We start from the raw sequence: 18,229 nt of genomic DNA on the forward strand, positions 1-18,229 counted from the left end.
GCCTTCGCCCTTCAGTAGCCGGGTTAGGCTCCGGCACCCCCGCGACCCCGAAAGGGACAAAGCGGTCAAGAAAATGGATGGATGGATAACTTGGCATACTTGGAGTAAAAACCAGAAGTTTTATCATGATGATTGATGATTAGTTTGGTCCTTGTTTCTTGTAACTTCCTGTAGGCCAGTGACTATCAATAATCAATGCATGGATTCAGAAGAAACCTGGCAGGAATCTCGTTCCATGTGAAGGTTTCAGTCCACTGTTGGTACTGGTTTCAGAGCACAGTAAAGGTCAAAAAGTATGACCTCTGCAGGGACAGAAACTGTTTTCAAGAATACCACCATGCAAAACCAATAAGGCCGAGAACATCCACTCTGCTAATTCCATTCGTGGATGTTTCATTGCTCCATTATGGACGCATTTTTTTATATTTGAAATTACAATTTTTTGTATTTGTTTGGTTCACAATGTTTTTGTTAGTCAAGAAAAAAACATCTCTGAGCTGTAAGACCTGCTGTCTCAAATGTGATACAAAATGAAACTCATATATGAAAATTATATTTGATATTTTTTCTGTTAGTTTGTTCAGAGGGACCCATAAGGGCTATGAGTTCAAAACATTTGAATTTTCTCTCAATTATTTAATGGTTCAGGCTACAGGAGGGGGAGGGGGGGGGGCTCTCAGAGAAAGAAAATGATCTGTAAAATAAAATGTTTAAAAAACTAGAACCAGATTTTAACTCAACATTTACGTCATTTTCATGACAATGGTCCACAGAGTACATGCCTAAAGATGGTTCTGCATGTCCCCTCATTTTGGATCTGTTCAGTGATCTTCCATTTATAGATATCTGCCGCCCCCCACCCCCCGGCCTTTGTCCCTCCTCCCTTCATCATTAGTGACAACTGAGAGACGAGTCGGGGGCTTATTTTAGTCTTCTTGGACTCACCCAAACGGACCCAGAACAGTTCTCCTTGTGTCTCTGACAGCAGCAGTGAAGCCATGGATGATGTCTACAAAGCAGCGGTGAGTCTCATCACTGGGGGGTCTCAGGCACCCCCTTTGATTTACCTCTATGTGCTTAGCTGAAGGGTTATAAACTCGGATTTTTATCTCGGCTTCCACGTAAGTCGTCTTACTGATTCTAACGTAAATCTTCGGGGGGGGGGGGGTCAGTACTACTGGGGGTATTCACCTTTATACCCTCTAGGGTCTGAGAGAGTCATGAAGACCCACTAAACATGACTGGAGGCCTGTGATGAGGTGGTGGTGGGGGCACCTTGTCAAGGTCTGTTCTTCTTGAAGGGAACATGGACACAAGACTGCCTTTATACCTGAACCCCCACCCCCCCACACTCACACGTCTGCTACACGTCCTGACAAACGGATCACCAGAACCAAAGCTGGGCTTTCTCCTCCTGACAATAGAGCAACAGCTGAGCACCTCAGAACCAGTCCGCCTGCAAACAGGAATAGAGCCTGAGGTGGGCGGTGTCGCATTACAGTCCAACTGGACAAAGATCTGCAGCTGAGCTCCGGCACAAACAGGTCAGCCTGCAGTCCACAAACTCACAAACTCTTCTTTGTCCTGCAGGTGGAGAACCTGACGGAGGAGCAGAAAAATGGTGAGAGAATCTCCTGTGGAGTCCCACAGGGCTCCATTCTCGGGATCCTTGTGCTTTCTCAGAGTGGAATAACTCTCTCTCTCCAACTGTCCATGTCTACGTGATGTTCCATAGATGTTCCTCAGTTACCACTACACTCGGTTCCTAAACTTTTCCAAAGTTTGTGCTTTTGAATTTGCACGGTCAAACGAGAAGTTAGAGAAGGGAGTTCTACGAAAGTAAAAGCCAGAGGAAGTGATCCATGAGAAGGTAACAGTGATGATGGAAGGAAGGAAGCCTGAGCAACACTTTTCTCTACATAATGTTGTTTAACCCTTTAACACCAGAGCTCCAGTGTTTGTGTTTTTTGATTAACACAATAATTCCAGTAGATTGTGAAGGAGAAAAGCGGCTCGTCGAGCCGCTTTTCTCCTTCACAATCTACTGGAATTATTGTGTTAGCGGTTGAAAAGTTACAGGGTAAGAGGGTTAAAGAATAGACGGCTTAAACAGCCAGAGAGATGACAAACATTAAAACATGGCAAATCATAAAGACAGAGAGAAAGCAGAATTTCAGCATCTGGAACAAAGAGAGTGTGTTCCGTTCTGGAGGATGAGGTTCACAGTCCTCAGGAGTCACATCAGATGAAGGTCAAATCCTGAGGAGCTGAACCTGTAGAACACTTAGATCTGACCTGATGTGAAGAAAAGACAGAACTCTGAACCAGGAAGAAGAACGAAGGGATAGTTGTTACCACGCTCCACCACTAGATGGCAGTGAATGTGGATGGTCAGAGGGAGACTCCAGGAGGCTCCAGAAGAATGAAGATGTGCAAGATCTGTTTGACGATGCTGTCCACTGAAATAAATTATAGAATTCTTAATTTTTTATCTGAACAAACACAACAAACTTGGACAGTTTTTCCAGTTGAACATTAGTTGACTCTCTGATTGACAGATATACTTTAGCAGCAGTTTGATCCTGCTGGCAGTTGAAGACGTTTGTTTTAGTTTTATTCTTGGGAATGAGGATGTAAAGCCTTTAAAATCCTTGGAAATCATCCCCGTTGGGGAAGCTGACCCACTTCAATCTGTAAACTTCCAGAAGGATGATGTTTCTACTTTCCTGATTCGGCATTAAACGAGAACAACATTCTCTCCTTTCACACGGATTCATCAAAGGAAACTCTGAATGTCAGCAGGATTTTGCTGTGTCAGAACTTTCTTTTTTTTTATCTTCAGTGGAATAGTTTTGTCCATTTTCAGATTTCCCATAATGCATCCCTTCTCCAGTCTCTTTTCTGTCTGTGGGGTTTCAGTGAATCGGCTGATTTGTCCCCGACAGAGTTCAAGGCGGCCTTTGACATCTTCATCCAGGACGCTGAGGATGGCTGCATCAGCACCAAGGAGCTGGGGAAGGTGATGAGGATGCTGGGCCAGAACCCCACCCCGGAGGAGCTGCAGGAGATGATTGATGAGGTGGATGAGGACGGTGCGTCACACACCTGATGAAGACCTGTCACACAGCATGAAATCATCTCAGAAAAACTCAAATCCGTTCACGTCAAACATTTGTTTCTCAAACCTTTTTTGTCGTAGATTTCTATCAGGATCTGTAGAGTTTAGGGATCAGCTGACTCTGTGTCACCAGCATGGACTCTGTTTGTTGACAGGCAGCGGCACCGTGGACTTTGATGAGTTCCTGGTGATGATGGTGCGCTGCATGAAGGAGGAGAGCAAAGGAAAGTCGGAGGAGGAACTGGCTGAACTGTTCCGCATGTTTGACAAGTGAGTTTCTGGAAGTTCTTCCTCAATCAATCAATCAATCAATCAATCAATCAATCAATCAATCAATCTAAGTTCTGTGTAGAGCAGAGGTCTGCATGTGAGTCTTTTATCTCTCCACGGTGGCTCTCTGGCTGAAGAAAAATAAAATAACAGTACTTTTTAAAATAAGGATTACTTAATTAAAATAAGTTATTTGAGCTTCTGTCAAATATAAAAAGAAAAAAAATCATAATTTGGGAGATGCTAGTTTTTTTTTCTATATTTTTGCTTTTATTCATGCCAAAAAATAGACATAGTTCATATTTATTATTAAAAAAAGAAGGTAATTAATGCAAATCCAGAGTTCTTTAAGACTAAAGTAAAACTATGCTGCTCCTTCTAGGATTTGATCAGTAGAAAAACTTAAATGGCTCTTTTACTGTTAAAGGTAGCTGACCTCTGGTTTAGACGAAGCCTGTAACCACTGATCTATCAGCAGTTCTGTATCAGATGAAGTTAGAAATGAGAGCAACGTTCTGGAGGGACCCCCTTAAAGAGAGAAGGAGATCTGAGCCCCCAAAAGAATCATTCAAGTGTGTGTTTCAGTAATTAATACGGGTTTGGACAAATAATCTTTCATAAAAGAAATGTAGTGCTTTTTGTTTGATTGCATTATTGTCATTTAAACTGTCAGTCAACAAATGATCGATTTCAGAAAATGGTTTTGTCAAGTAAAGTTTATGTAATACATTGAAAAGTCTGATTAAAAGAGTCTCAGAGTGTTAAACTGGTTTCATCAAAACTTTGTTGTCACACATTTTAGCAATATTGACATTTTCTCTAAAGACTTTCAGAATTTATCGACTTCAGGAAGGACATTTTTCTGACTTTTGGGTGGATGAAAGACACTCCCACAGCTTTACTCTAAGTTTGGAAGAGACAGATCATTTTAGAGGTAAAATATCAAAAATATAGTCATAGTTACTTTTGAAAATGATGCATATTTCGTGTAAATGGGTAAAATAATTTTTAAAAGTGTTTTAAAAAGTGCTTGTAAGAAAGTTTAAGTAAATGAAATCCCCTCCTAGAGTCCAAAGACATCGTGAGGTTTTTCCGATCAGCAGTGAGGAGATAAACAAACAGGGTTTGAGGCAAAGCTTCAGTTATTCCAGTCAGTATCAGGATATTTTTGATTCTTGAGCTGCTCCAACGGAAACAGCTGGTCGGTTCTGTGCTTCTCTCCTGTCTGCCATCAAACTCTAAGATTTGTTTTTTCTGAAGGAGATTTTGAATAATTAAAATTGAAAATTCATCATCACTTTCCATCCAACAGTTCACAACGCCTTACAAGGCACTTCTCCATCACCATGGTAACCAGATTTAGTCGGGTACCAGGGCTAATCGTGGAATAAAAACGCTCCCCATCTCCCCTGACTCTTGTTTCTCTGAGCTTCCTGTCATGTCTTATGCTGGAGGAATCTGGACTCCTGACATCAGACAGAACAAAGTCCTCACATCAGCCTCCGCTGGTCCTGTTCGGATGTAATGAATTCAGCTTTCACTCCCAGAACAAAAACAGGCTGAGAGACAGAAAATAACTGAAGTCGTGTGTGAAGTCGGAGGGCCAGCAGCCTCACCTGACCTGCCCATGGGTGGAGCAACCCAAGCACACCTGGACCTCAGTGTTCCATCAGTCTTGAGGGTTTTTTCTCCTTGCTGCTCGGTCTAACAGTGAACAGACTCCCACTCAACCCTGCCCCACTCTGTTGTCTGTGTGCAGGAACGGAGACGGCTACATCGACCTGGAGGAGCTGAAAGCCATGCTGGAGTCCACCGGAGAGGCCATCACTGAGGATGACATCGAAGAGCTGATGAAGGACGGAGACAAAAACAACGATGGCAAAATCGATTATGATGGTACGTGCTGGAGGACGCAGGGCTGTCATGATCACATGCATGATGATGTGCACGTGCGTGCGCAGTGTTAAGGATTTTTTTGTCTTTGACAGAATTCCTGGAGTTCATGAAAGGTGTTGAGTGAAGGTTCTGCTGCTGTGGCGTCATCATCCTCATATTTATTCATGTTACCACTAAGAAACTTCTCACCTTCTGAGGGGCAGTAAAGTGTTGTGTAAAAAGACTCTTTTCAATAAAAGTATTGCTAGAATATGACTCTGGGTTTGTCATCCGTGATGGTGGAGGTTAGTCCTTTACTAACAGAACTGGTTCCAGGTTCAAGTCCAGTCCAGTCCTGGAACATTTTACCCAGAATCAGGAAACCTCTCCAAATTCCTGAAGGAAGCTCTTACTGTCAAGAGAACAGATAAGCGTGCTGTCCTGAGCTTCATGGACTCCAAACTCCTGCTCCGACATCAGCCTGTCTTCAGCTGCTGGCTCCTTCTCAGAAACCTGAACCCTCATCAGGAGGTGCTGAAGATAAACCGGTCTGAGAGAAAAGCTGTGAGTTCACCCACGGCTGAAGAGAACCTCAGAGCACCTTAACTGACTCCAGAGGGAAGTTTCTTTAACGGAGGAGCAGGAGAGTCTTTGAAACAATAACTGTTTTAAATAATCAGTCGTTTATTTTAACATAGAAATAAAGAAATGCATTCTATTTAAATAAATAATCTACAATAGCATAAATTACAATGGAAAAGTGTTTTGTATTCAGAATACAGAAAAGGGAGGGAAAAACAATAGGACACCGGTGAAACCCGTTAAGCCCAGGGGGAAAACTATGGAAGCGGTTGTAACTCATAACTCAAAATAAAAGTCAATATTGGAAATGCTTTTTCATTTTCAAAATGTACCTTCATTACTTGTCTCTTCAATGAAATGAAAAGGCAATTTTCTAAAAAGTTTTTTCATTTTCTTCGTCATTACTGCTCAATCTGTGACATAATTAAAGTGGTAAAGCCAATGAAGATTGCTTTTTCGTTTTCACATCCCGCTGCACAATAATAAGTGTCTCATAAATCAGTTTGAGGGGCGCACCATGATGACGTCAGTACTCGCTCCTCCTCTGCTTTGGTTTGTGCTGTCATCAAACGACATGCAGTTCTCATTGACTTATATAGAGAAGAAGGAGAATAAAAGGAAGGAAGAACGAGAAAAACGAGCTCAAAGCTGACATTTATCTTTTAATCTACAGTTAACTAGAGTAGCGTGTCTGTCTCTGGCTGCTATGAGATTTGGAGATTTCAGACTCTTCAAACACCAACCTTCAACCATGTTCATGTTATTTCCAAGAAACAATGAACAGTACCATTATTTGTAGAAATAAAATGCCTCCTCCAAACCATTCCATTATTGGATGCAACGTCCAAGTTTCCAAGGATTTTTAGTACTTTTTTCTATTCTAAAAACAAGTGGAATTTTTGTTTTTGTATCTAGGCTAAAGCACACAGTTTTCTCTGCTCACAGGAGAGACAATCTGTAAAACCTGCCTACTGTGAAAATTACTTCATTAGCTATTGCAACTTTTCACCCTTTGTAAGCTAGATATTAAAACTTATTTTACTTGTATCCAGTGGTTCCACTCTAGTTTTAGACTTTTAAGTTTTGTTGAACACCAATAATAAAATAATTTGTGCAACAAAACCACCACTTCTGAGTTTTTGACGAAATGTTCAGAATTTTTTTGTTTTGGAAATAGGTCAGTTAAGAAAAACAAATCAAAAATGATTTTTTACGGTTAGGTTTTATGTGAACTATTTTTTTTTCTTGTTACTTACGTTTTAAAGTATATGTTTTTTTCTTCGTAACTTTACAACTTTCCAAAATACCGCTTTAAAATGGTTTTAGAAATAAACAAGTGGAAATAAAACCCTCTGACAGGTTAGCAGGGAGGAAGCGCGCCGGAAGTGAATGCGCCGTGAACCGGAAGTTCTTTCATTTTAGCTGTTTGCTTGTTTTGCTCGCGCTGGCGGACCCTGGTCCGAACGGTTTCGAACCTGAAGTATCCCTCGCTGTTAGCGGGCTGCTCGGGGCGCCGGAGCGCATCCAGGGATCCAAAGCCTTTAGGGCTGCTTTGATTCGGAACCTGAAGCGGATCAGAGGTTTTGGCTCGAGAGAAGCTAGCTGCCACTGATCCCCCTCCGAACCCGCCGCGGTTCGGCCTGTCAGCCGCATCCACGGCTCTAAAGGTAAATATTTGTGTTCGCGAGTCATCCAGTTGTTGTAGGGATCAAGTCCCAGCGAGTCGGAACCGGGCCATCACACACTAAGCCCGGCGCGCGTTCACGAAATGGACCCGACTAACACCTGGTTCAATCCTCCGTACCACGGAGGTAGTTTTGTTTTCCCGTTCGGAACCAGTCATTTAGACCGAATCTTTTCATTATTTAATGAGTCAGAGATTCGGACCGGAAATGATTATATAGATGTCAGAACCAGAACCCTCCATTAGGACCAGCAGCGGTTCAGACACAGACGTTTACTGAGTTCGGCAATTTAGCCAATATATATGGGTCGATTATGGTTTCGAACTACCGAACCGTGAAGAAAGTTCCAAGCATCCACAGATCTGTCTTGAGCTTCAAACATGTTCATGTCAAATCTATTGATCTACAATCAATTGGAGGGGGCGGGGGGTCACCAGAGAAACATCTAATAAAAGGTGAATTAGAGGCGTGTGGGCGGGGCTTGAGATGGGTAAACTGTCCCTGGGCCCTCCCCTCTTGGGACCCTATGCTTTGTTTGCATTGATTAGATGAGTTGTCATGGTAACACATGGTGGTCCCCTTACTTCATTAACGTGTATTGGATAAGATGAACATGTACCTGCTCACCTGTCGGGTGGTCAAGGACGCCCTGGTGGAGCTACTGTTTGTTGATGGCAGTTCCAGATACTTTCTGTGTTCTGTTGACTGTTGGAGAACTGGACTGAGCGATCGTTCCAAACAGGAAGTTCCTTCTGGCTCCAAGAAGACAAAATCCCTTAGACTTCTATGGAGAAATAAACAGCTGCAACTCAGTCGTTCTATTGGTCAGAATAACCATTCTTACTCTGATACTTTTGTCTTAACATGTTCTTAACAATCCCTCTTTGGGGATATTTTTTCTGCATTGCAAGTTATTTAAGTTATAAACTGACCATTCAGTAAATAAATAAATAACATGTGCCCGCTGGACCCTCCTGCTTGAAGTGGTGAGCCGCTGTCACAGCGTCACCCTCTGGAACCACGTGATGCTTTAACCCCCCATCAGCCCTTGACGTTAAGAATCAGGCTGGGTGTTTGGGTGTAACCCGGCTGTGGATTAGAACCACTCTGTCACGGTACTGATGATGTTGAATCGTGTGGTTCTGTTTAGTTCTGACCCAATTATCAAAGCTCCTCTTATTCTGGTTCAGGCTAAACTCGCTCAGCAGCCTTTTTACCGTCTGTGTGGACCACCAGCGTGAGCTCTGAACCCTGGTGCTCTTCTGGAGGGTGTGCCTGTTTTTCCATGGAAATGTCCCGGTTTGGAAATCGGATGTTCCCGGTTCTTGAACCCCATCATGTCTGACTGTCTTCAGTCGTTTTCAAGCATTGACAATGCTGTGAAAACACAGTTATCACAGTTTTATTCTTATATTCTTGTGCTTACAAAACTGTTGAAATTCTTAGCATCTGGACCGTTTTGTTTCACCGTCCTTCAGTCAACCTCCCATACTATAATGTGCCTCCCCCCGTGCTCCACAGTGGCTGCCTCTTGACCTGTCCTCACACCATCTCTCTATCTCCATGCAGTCAGTGAAGTGAAGAGCGAGCAGGGGACGCTGGGACGCAATCCCCCCCCACACGGCTGACCTTGGAGATGACATCCCAGCAGCCACCCCACCCCCCCAACGCCGGAGCAGCCCCCCAGCTCCATCACAGCCCGTCAGCGCCGCAGAACCGAGTGGAGTCCAACCAGAGCAGTGCTCTCCCGCTGAGAAACCGAGCTGTGATGAGCAGACCCCCCTGCCTGAGCGTGGCTGCTGCCGGGGGGGTCACCAACAGGACAGTCTCCTCTGCCTCCCCCAGCCCCAGCCTGTCCAGAAGAGTGCGTTCCTCTGAGCCGTGGCCCGAGGAGGCAGTGGACGGCTCGCACGGGCTGTACTCGCTGCACCGCATGTTCGACATCGTGGGGGCTCAGCTGACGCACCGGGACGTGCGCGTGCTGTCCTTCCTCTTCGTGGACGTCATCGACGAGTACGAGCGCGGCGGCATCCGGAGCGGCCGGGACTTCCTGTTGGCCCTGGAGCGACAGGGGCGCTGCGACGAAACCAACTTCAGACATGTCCTGCAGCTGCTGCGCATCATCACCCGCCACGACCTTCTGCCTTACGTCACGCTCAGGAAGCGGCAAGCTGGTGAGTGTGGCCCCGCCTCCCAACACACTGCCCGCTGGAGGCGGATCTTAGATCACAAGAGTGAAACATTTTACTGGATGTTTCTTTGTGGCTGCTCAGTTTTTGATGATCAGTGTGTAGATGTGAGGGTTTCTGCTATGTTTTAAAGGAAATAGAAACAAAGAAGAGCAGGAAGTGACTTCACTCAATTAGGGCTGGAATCACTGGTTACCTCGCAATGCGATGCAATGTGTGGCTCACGATATCGATGATATCGCGATACCACGATAATTGGCTAAAAAAATCATCTCTAATAACTTACATCATATTTTTAAAGAAAATATATCCACATTTATTTTTTTAGCTTGAACACAATCATAATAAACAACTTGTGTCTTCATTTGTGCCACACATAATAGACACTTGTTTAAAACAGTAATACTATGTCTTTGACAAGCATTGAAATCACTTTAAAACTTGTAAACAACAGAACAAAAATTAAATAATTCAAGTAGCTGCCAGGCGCATTGGGTCAACGCCCCCCCCCCCCATCTACATCTGAAGGAACGTCTCACTAAAGGATGACGAATATAACATTTTACAGCCTCTTCAAATGAAAATAAAGATCGATTCTTGGATAGAACCCATCGAGAATCAATCGCAGGACTGAGTATCGCGATATATCACATTATCGATATTTTGGCACACCCTAGATTCAATAGTGAAATAGACGAGCAGTTCTTGTAAGGAGGAACCGCCTGGGGTTGTTTGGACCTTTCAGGAGAACTTCCTTCATGGGGTCCAATCAGGATCAGCTTAAAGTGAATGAAAAACAAGATTGTAAATTTGAAAAAAGAAAATATGAAAGCATTTTTAAACTCGAAAATACATAATGAAATCTTGAAGGAAATATTGAAAATTTGTAAAAAAGAAAAAAAAAAGTTGAAACTTTAATTTTTAAAAAAACTAAAACTGTTACTAATTTTAAAAAAGTGTATTTGTTCTTTCAACTTTCCTTTTTTTGTTTCTCATTCTCTGCGTTCACTTCTCTGTTTTCAGTGTCAGTTTAGAGTTTTTGAGTTTTTGCTGCTGAGCTGATCCTAATTTTACATGGGGGCGGGGCTTTGAGCTCATTGGGACATGTTTCCCATGATTCCCAAAGAGGTAACGGTGATGAGACGTCTTCTCTGCTGCAGAACGTCGTCTGTTTATGTCTCCGCCTGTGTCATTCAACTCCGATCAAACGTAGTATCACGACAGTATCTCTACTGTCCAGTTCGCTGGTATCGCGGTGCAGCTTTCGTGGTCTCGCCGTTTGGTGCATTTTTTTCAGTGCGACTTGCAGCTTGGAAGTGTTACATAAATCTTCATCTTGAAGATCCTTGTTTTCATCCTAATGCTTGAGTTATTTTCTATGAAAGTTTGAACAGTTAGAATAAAAAATGAGAGAAAAGTGTGAAAATATTTGTGTGTCTGAGAAAAGTCTAGAAAATGTTGTGAGGAGTCCGCTCTGTCACCACATGGGAAACAAGCCCCGCCCCCATTTAAAATTAGGATCAGCTCACCAGGAGAAACTTGAAAATCTGAATTGAAACTAAAAACTGAGGACTGAAAGTGAAGATTCAGAAAAGCTAAAGAAAAGGTTCTGGACATGTGCTGGTTTAACCTTTGGAGCTCTGGAGGATTTGAATCCATGAAGATGTTGTGTGTTACCATAGTAACCATTGTTAGTGTTCCTCTGTGTAGTTCTGGGCTGATTCCTTTGATCAACTGGTTCTTCAGGTGAGATCTTTCCTGGATCTCCAGGTGGAGGGAGACCTTCAGTAATCTAGTATTTCTTCTGTTTTCTAATAATTACTCCAACGGTTGATCTCTGTTCTCCAAGTTCAGAGGTCGGCAACCTTTAGCGGTAAAAGAGCCATTTGGGCTCGTTTTCTCCTGATCCAAACCTAGAAGGAGCCGCAGAGTCTTACTTTAGTCTTAAGAAATATGAATTTACATCCATGACCGTCTGTTTTTTAACACTAAATATGAATTATGTCTATTTTTTGGCACAAACAAAAGCAAAAATATATAAAAGGAACATAGCATCTCCCCCATTTTTTTTTAACTTATTTTCCAAATAAAAGATCCTCTGTGCCAAACATGATCATCTCAATGCATCTCAGTTCAGCTAGTAACCAATGTTGTGCAGCATAAGATATGTGCTTTTAACTCATAAAAGATCAAACTTTTTACCAAAGTTTTCTTTCCATATAAAATCTGTTCATTCTGGAGGTAGAGTTGATCAAACAAGACGTCTTCAGGTCAACAGGATGTAAAAACCTACATAGTTTATCATCTATGTGAACCTCAGACATCAATTTATACATTTAACTAATCTAAATTAAATAAATGCTAACTAAGTAATCCTTACTTTAAAAAAATGCTATTTTATTTTTCTTTTATTATTTGTTTGTTCCATTTCCCCTCTTTGTCCTCGGCAGTCTTACTCTGCTGGGTTTTGTTATTTTAGTTTGGATCTTGGTAGTCTTAGTTTGTGGGCTTTGTTTATTTGTTTCTTGAGGTAGTTTTGGTTCGGAGGAGCTGCTGACTCTGACGGTCGACATTCTGGGTCAGCAGTCTCAATGACTTACTTTATGTTTGACCAAAGAGCCACGTGTGGATCTGGAGCTGCAGGTTGTCTAGTTGATTATTATAGACTGTCTCATCCCTGGTGTCCTTTGACAGCTCTTTGGTCATGGTGGAGAGGTTGTAGTCCGGCTGTTTAACGGTGTGACCAGGTGTTATTTATGCAGATCACAGCTCAAACAGGTGACACTAATACAGGTGGAGAAGACCTTCTTAAATTAGAAGTTCAGATGCTGTTCTTTAGATCAGAGTTTTTCAACCTTTTTTGAGCCAAGCTACACTTTTTCCTTGACAAAAATACTGCAGCACACCAGCATCCAAATACGTGAAACAGGAGAAACTCTGTATTCCGTATTGAGGTTCAGTCCCTCCATAATCTCATAACCATTTTTTGTAATAATTCAGGCAGAAAATCTGGAAGTTGTGTCTGTTTTTCTTAAATGTTGTTAAAAAAAGTTGTGATAGTTTTCAATGATAATTTTCAACTAAATTTGTTAAAAATTTACTTATTAGTTGTTTTTCACTTTATTAATGTATTAATAACTTTATTGATATACAATTTTATGTGACCTTACAAAAACATATTATATTCTTTCCAAAGTGTGTCTCTTTTTAAATATTTCTTTACATGTTTGTGCCAGAGAAACTAATTTATTGAACAAATTATATGATCACAACATGCTTGTTTTTTACACACAAAAACCCTCTAATTTTTCATGTTTATGTTCAGTTGTAACAACACAACAAGTGGAAATTCTGAAGTTTTATTATATTTTATTTTTTTCTTAATACAAAGTGTAACTTTAACAAAAAAATGTTTTATTTATTTTTGGCTGAATAAGTAGATTTATTTTAGTGGCATAGTGCAGAAGTACTGTCAGTTTAACCCAATGCATTATGGGAGCAGCTTTTGATTGGTCAGACTGATGACATGATTAATCCTCCAAGAATGATTAAAGACGGCTGGAGGAGCCAAACGTTTCCAAAACACAGCTGTGGCTGTATCGATGGTTGTACCGTCATACTTCTCAAAAAGTCTTTATTTGGATCAAATAAAAAGTATTTGATGGTTTTTTATTTCCTAACTATTCCGTGTTTATCAGGACCTGTTTGGATGAAAACAGAGATGATCTCCTGGTGATAGTAAATGTTTTTAGATTAGTGAAAATGATGAATTTCCCACAACACACCTGAACATCTCTCGGGGCACACTCTGCTTTAGACCACAGAACCCCTCCCTGAGCGTTTTGGGGGGGGGTTGCCTTCCTTCTCCTGGCTGAGGACCTTCTACACACACTAACTGAGCTTCTGCTTGCAGTCTGCCCGGATCCCGTGGACCAGTACCTGGAGGAGACGTCCGTGCGCTACATCTCCCCCAGAGGAGCCGAGTGCTGCCGGGACTCTGTGCTGCACCGATCTCCAGGTTTGTGTCGGTCTGTTTCTGATGCAGGCGGTGTCCACTCGCACCTCTTTGTGTCTGCTGTCCTGTCTAAATGAGCTCTCCCCTCAACCTCAGGCCCCCAGCCGGTCATCTGCTGCCCCCCTTCAGGATCACATGTAGGTCCTCCACGGACGAAGCCACCCCCCCCTCCCACGCACGGCAAACGGAAAAGAAGTCACCCCTCCTCGGACTGCAGGGAGAAGCAGACATGTGGTAAAATGACCCCCCAGTAATGATGGGCAATGTGGGCACAACTGTATATCACAAGATAAATAATTTTATATAGCAATGATAAATATCACAATAAACCACAAAAAAGTATATTTTAGTTATTCTCTGGAAAGAAGTCACATCTTACTTTTCTGACTATTTTAAGTAACAGAGAACGGAATCATCTGAGCTGAGAAACAAACATTTTAGTGCAGTAAAATAAATCGATGTGGCTGATGGACAGAAACCTTCACATCTTTCAAAAATCAAAGCTGTTTAAACGGAAATAGTTAAAAAATACACTTTATGAAAAACCTTTTTTAAAGTTTCAAGTTTCTAAGTATTTTCTTGTATTCTCATATGTTCACTGAGTGCGAATCAAAAAACGTGAAACAGCTTCAAGTAGCAAAACTTAAATGTTGTTATTTTCACTTATATACATTTTATGTGTAAACATTGACAAGGCGACACCCAATTATCTCTACTTATTTAATGATATATTGGGCGTAATAATTGATGGGATTAGGTTATAAACACTACAAGCGATAGAAGAGAAATAGCCTGATAAACATGTATCGTCGTATCACTCATATCACTACCCCCCCCAGGTGAGGGACAGACGCAGAGATCACTCATCAGACCTCTGATCAGAACTTTATTTAAACCAGCAGCATGACAATGAACAAACAGGTAGAGCAGACAGTAGGAGATGGATCGGCTGTAATGACGTCATTATGATTCCTGGTGGACTGAACGACGCTGCAGCCTGTCATTTAGCTGACTGACTGTGAGCTGGTTTTGTTGCCGTGGAAACGCCGCCTCTCGGAGTAACTGGGCGTGCTCTGGTGTGGTTTCAGACATCCGGCTGCGGGTTCGCGCGGAGTACTGCCAGCACGAGTCGGCTCTTCAGGGAAACGTCTTCTCCAACAAGCAGGAGGCGGTGGAGAGACAGTTTGAGCGCTTCAACCAGGCCAACACCATCCTGAAGTCCAGAGACCTGGGCTCCATCATCTGTGACATTAAGTTCTCCGAACTCACCTACCTGGACGCCTTCTGGAGGGACTACATAAACGGCTCGCTGCTGGAGGCGCTCAAAGGCGTCTTCATCACCGACTCCCTCAAGCAGGCCGTGGGCCACGAGGCCATCAAGCTGCTGGTCAACGTGGACGAGGAGGACTACCAGGCGGGACGCCGCAAGCTGCTCTGTAACCTGGTGGCCAGCGGAGGGAGCCCCCCCGTGGACAGCCGGGACGCCGTGTCCTAAACGCCTGAACTGTGACGGAGGGGGGTATGTCTGAAAGGAGCTGCAGGACTCCAGCGGGTCGCCGAGCGAGCGGGACGGGTGGGAGGGGCCACCGGCATCAAGTCCCGCTCTTCTCCTCGTTCAAACTCTCCTAACTTTATTAACAGCTCTGAGATTGAATGGAATTGTGTTCTGGACGTTACCTGCTTCCTCTGTCCGTGTGTCCTGGTGACTGACGGCATCGGCCAATGGCAGAGCCTCCTGTGGCTGCAGCGGCCAATCACTCCCGATCCCCGAAGGTCTTTTCTGTTGACTTGTGCTCGTCCTGACTTTGGTTGAACTTTCCGTGTTTGATCTGGGAGCGCCGTGTGGGTTGCTCTGGTGTAACCGAATCTTCCACTGCTGTACATTTGATCTGAAAACAAACTGAACCTTTTTAATACATTTAGATGCTCAGCAAATAAACGGCAGATAAATCCCCGACGTGTGGCTGTGTCTGTGCCAGAACCAGACGAGCGTCCTGAGCCTTCACACGGGCTGCTCGCCGGCTCCGCCTCCATTCTACAGAAAAGGTATGTCCCTGTCTGTGCACACCTCTGCTTGTTCAAACCTTTGTGTGTTCCTCAAACGTTGAGCAGATCTTCCTGGATCAAAGCTCAGAGCCCCATGCTGATGTCGGCTTTAGCCGTGTCCTGATGACCACGGGAGCCGCTCCACAGTCTGCCGCTCAATGTGTCGTCTGTTTACCGAAATACACATTTCAGTTACCGGGTCAGTGCAGAGAGCGATTGTAAGCTGGTTGGATGGACTCCATCCCATCCTGGACCTCATGTTCGTTTCAGGAGAGAGAGCCGTCTGTCACATGATGTTCTTCTCTCCTGCAGGAGTTTCTGGAAGTCTGACAAAGACGTGAAAAGCCTGGAGCAGACCGGAGCTCACCTGCGGCTTCACCATGTCAGCGGTCACAGCGCTGCTGAAAGACGCTCCAACGAGACGCTGTTATGATGGTTAAAGAGAGAAACTTTCACCACTTCCTGTCCCGTCTGTTAATGGAACAGCAACATTTGGGATAAGAAAATGTCCCAACACTTCATTGGCTTTCAGAGGCTGCCTGTAGGGGGCGCCACAGCCAATCATCTGCCTCCTTTTACCCATTAACCTCAGAGCTGAATATTTAAACCTAAAATGTATTTTTCCCTATGAATTACTCCTTTTTATTCATCTTCCTTATCAAAGAGAGGAACGTCTATGTGAGCAGACATGATGCTTTTCTTTGAGTCCAAAAGAACGTTCATGAATCCGTAACCACGGCCGGTCCTCCTGCAGCCCAAACGGGCCAGCAGCCCGCTCTCAGTGAAGATTAAAGAAAGACAGACGCTGAAATGACCAAATCTATTCAGAGACCAGCTGGTGATCAGACGGCGCCATCTAGAGGTCTATGAGAATGTGTTTCTCCATCATGAAGTGTTTTTTAACATTAAAACACAGTTAAGAACAAATACTAAAGAAAACCTGAAGGAAAAAAGCGTGCTGCCTTCACAATGGAAATGAAAACCTTTCAGAAATAAAAGATTCTGTTTTTTGTTTCTAAACAGGGATTTAGACTCTGATGGTAGCAGACCGTTTTAGCCTAACAAAGCTGTCATGGTTTCCTTTACACCAGATCATGACTTCAAATGTTCTGTGGGTGGAGACATTTCTAGTGGACCAGAACCAGCCGATCTCCTGCAGAGAACTCCTCCTCCTCCCTTCTTGGTTTCACATGATGATGTGGTTTGAATGGAAGTCTTCTGAACAAAAACCCAGAATGAAAGGGTTAACATCTGCACACCGCAAGAGAGTTCAGCTGAAGATCTGTGGCCTGACCTCCATGTCCCAAGTCTTTGTCTCGACATCAAACAAGTTCCAACTGGTGGCAGAAAGAATTAAGCAAGTCCCAAGTCAACCCATACATGTGTCGTACACACATGTACGTTAACATGATTCAAGCCACGCCCCCCAAAGGTCAAGTGTCAGGTTCAGAACCCCCTGAGGTCGGCGAAGAACAACACAGGAATCACACTGCACCAAACAGAAGCATGGATAGCTAAATAAAGTAATGAATAAAGAATAGAGGAGGACGAATGAGTCTCAGAGTTTCCATAGAAACGAGACACACTGACTCATAAACATCTTTTTATGTACAAAATGCAGCAAGATTGTGCTTGAATTGTGTTTGTGCTTCTTTCTATCAGTCCAAAAACGAAGCTTTCATCCCTTCTGTGGTGTGTGATGCTGATGTTGATCCCTGGGTGGCGCTGCATGCATTCTCCACGGTGGGGGGAGTGGTGGGGTCCGCGCTCCATCAGGTCCTCTGCTTACGTAGCTGGTGTCTTCCTGTGGCCGAGTGCCTCCTCACATCTGCTTCTTACTGCTGGGCTTGTTTCTCAGGATGCTGTCCATCTCTGCTATGACAGACATGGAGAGCTTTGGAAGGACCTGTGGGCGGAGCGCAGCGCCGATCAGCAGGGACAGATGGAAACCCGAAAAGTTTAAGAACACACAGCTACATGACAATGACAACGTTATGAAAAAGTTCAATTTATATTTTATATCCAATCCTTCCACACGAGATTTGAAGCTCTCTCATTTATTGTCAATTTAGTGACTTTGGTCCATTTAACTAAAAAAAATGTGTTTCAGAAAAAAAAATACCAGTGCAGTTAGCGGTCCAATTCCTATTTTTGTACACGTATAGTTCATCTCTGAATATGACTCCATTCTCTCCTTGTGACGCTCCTCCAAATTCTCAGGTGGGTTTTGTTTAACTCTTGTCAGGGTTTCCCTGCTGCTGCACCTTTCCTTCCACACTTTTACTCTCCACTCTGTTTTCTGTTAACGTGTTTGGATGCAGCACTCTGTCGACAACCTGCGTGCTTAGAGACGACCTTCAGGACTCGTCTCCCTTCTGAAGGTCTGGATAACTGTCTTTTGGACATGTTTGCTTTGTGGTTGTGTTGCTTCTGACCCAGACTGAGATCA

The 18,229-nt window shown here is 43.5% G+C and overlaps 3 protein-coding genes and 1 long non-coding RNA gene across 6 annotated transcripts in view; 2 read left to right on the forward strand and 2 right to left on the reverse strand.

Annotated features, from left to right (window-relative positions):
• Nucleotides 1–871: 871 nt before the first annotated feature.
• On the forward strand, nt 872–5,539 carry LOC112140029 (troponin C, slow skeletal and cardiac muscles). The gene is made up of 6 exons (XM_024262930.2): nt 872–1,022; nt 1,591–1,621; nt 2,946–3,092; nt 3,274–3,388; nt 5,148–5,284; nt 5,377–5,539. The coding sequence occupies exons 1-6, from the start codon at nt 999–1,001 to the stop codon at nt 5,406–5,408; spliced, it is 486 nt and encodes a 161-aa protein (XP_024118698.1). The 5' UTR covers nt 872–998; the 3' UTR covers nt 5,409–5,539.
• Nucleotides 2,977–8,292, reverse strand: LOC112140030. 3 transcript variants are annotated; one of them, XR_002918101.1, is made up of 4 exons: nt 8,150–8,292; nt 5,005–5,235; nt 3,186–3,319; nt 2,977–3,116 (listed from the first exon to the last, which is right to left on the reverse strand). It is a non-coding gene; the product is annotated as an uncharacterized LOC112140030 (long non-coding RNA). The 3 variants fall into 3 exon arrangements; XR_002918099.2 differs by having other exon boundaries at nt 8,158–8,286; XR_002918100.1 differs by lacking the exon at nt 8,150–8,292 and adding an exon at nt 7,102–7,224.
• On the forward strand, nt 7,372–15,691 carry dedd (death effector domain containing). Its single transcript, XM_024262929.2, has 5 exons — nt 7,372–7,512; nt 9,100–9,704; nt 13,633–13,737; nt 13,831–13,968; nt 14,823–15,691. Exons 2-5 carry the CDS (start codon nt 9,167–9,169, stop codon nt 15,227–15,229), a joined length of 1,188 nt encoding a protein of 395 aa, XP_024118697.1. The 5' UTR covers nt 7,372–7,512; nt 9,100–9,166; the 3' UTR covers nt 15,230–15,691.
• Nucleotides 15,692–17,394: 1,703 nt separating this feature from the next.
• Nucleotides 17,395–18,229, reverse strand: part of LOC112140026 (voltage-gated potassium channel subunit beta-2) — an 8,001-nt gene continuing 7,166 nt past the window's right edge. The window contains exon 12 of the mRNA XM_024262927.2: nt 17,395–17,686. Coding sequence (XP_024118695.2) covers nt 17,603–17,686 — 84 coding nt within the window. The 3' untranslated portion in view covers nt 17,395–17,602. The remainder of the gene's footprint in view (nt 17,687–18,229) is intronic.

This window comes from Oryzias melastigma, linkage group LG7, assembly GCF_002922805.2.
Source record: "Oryzias melastigma strain HK-1 linkage group LG7, ASM292280v2, whole genome shotgun sequence".
NCBI classification, from domain to species: Eukaryota; Metazoa; Chordata; class Actinopteri; order Beloniformes; family Adrianichthyidae; genus Oryzias; species Oryzias melastigma.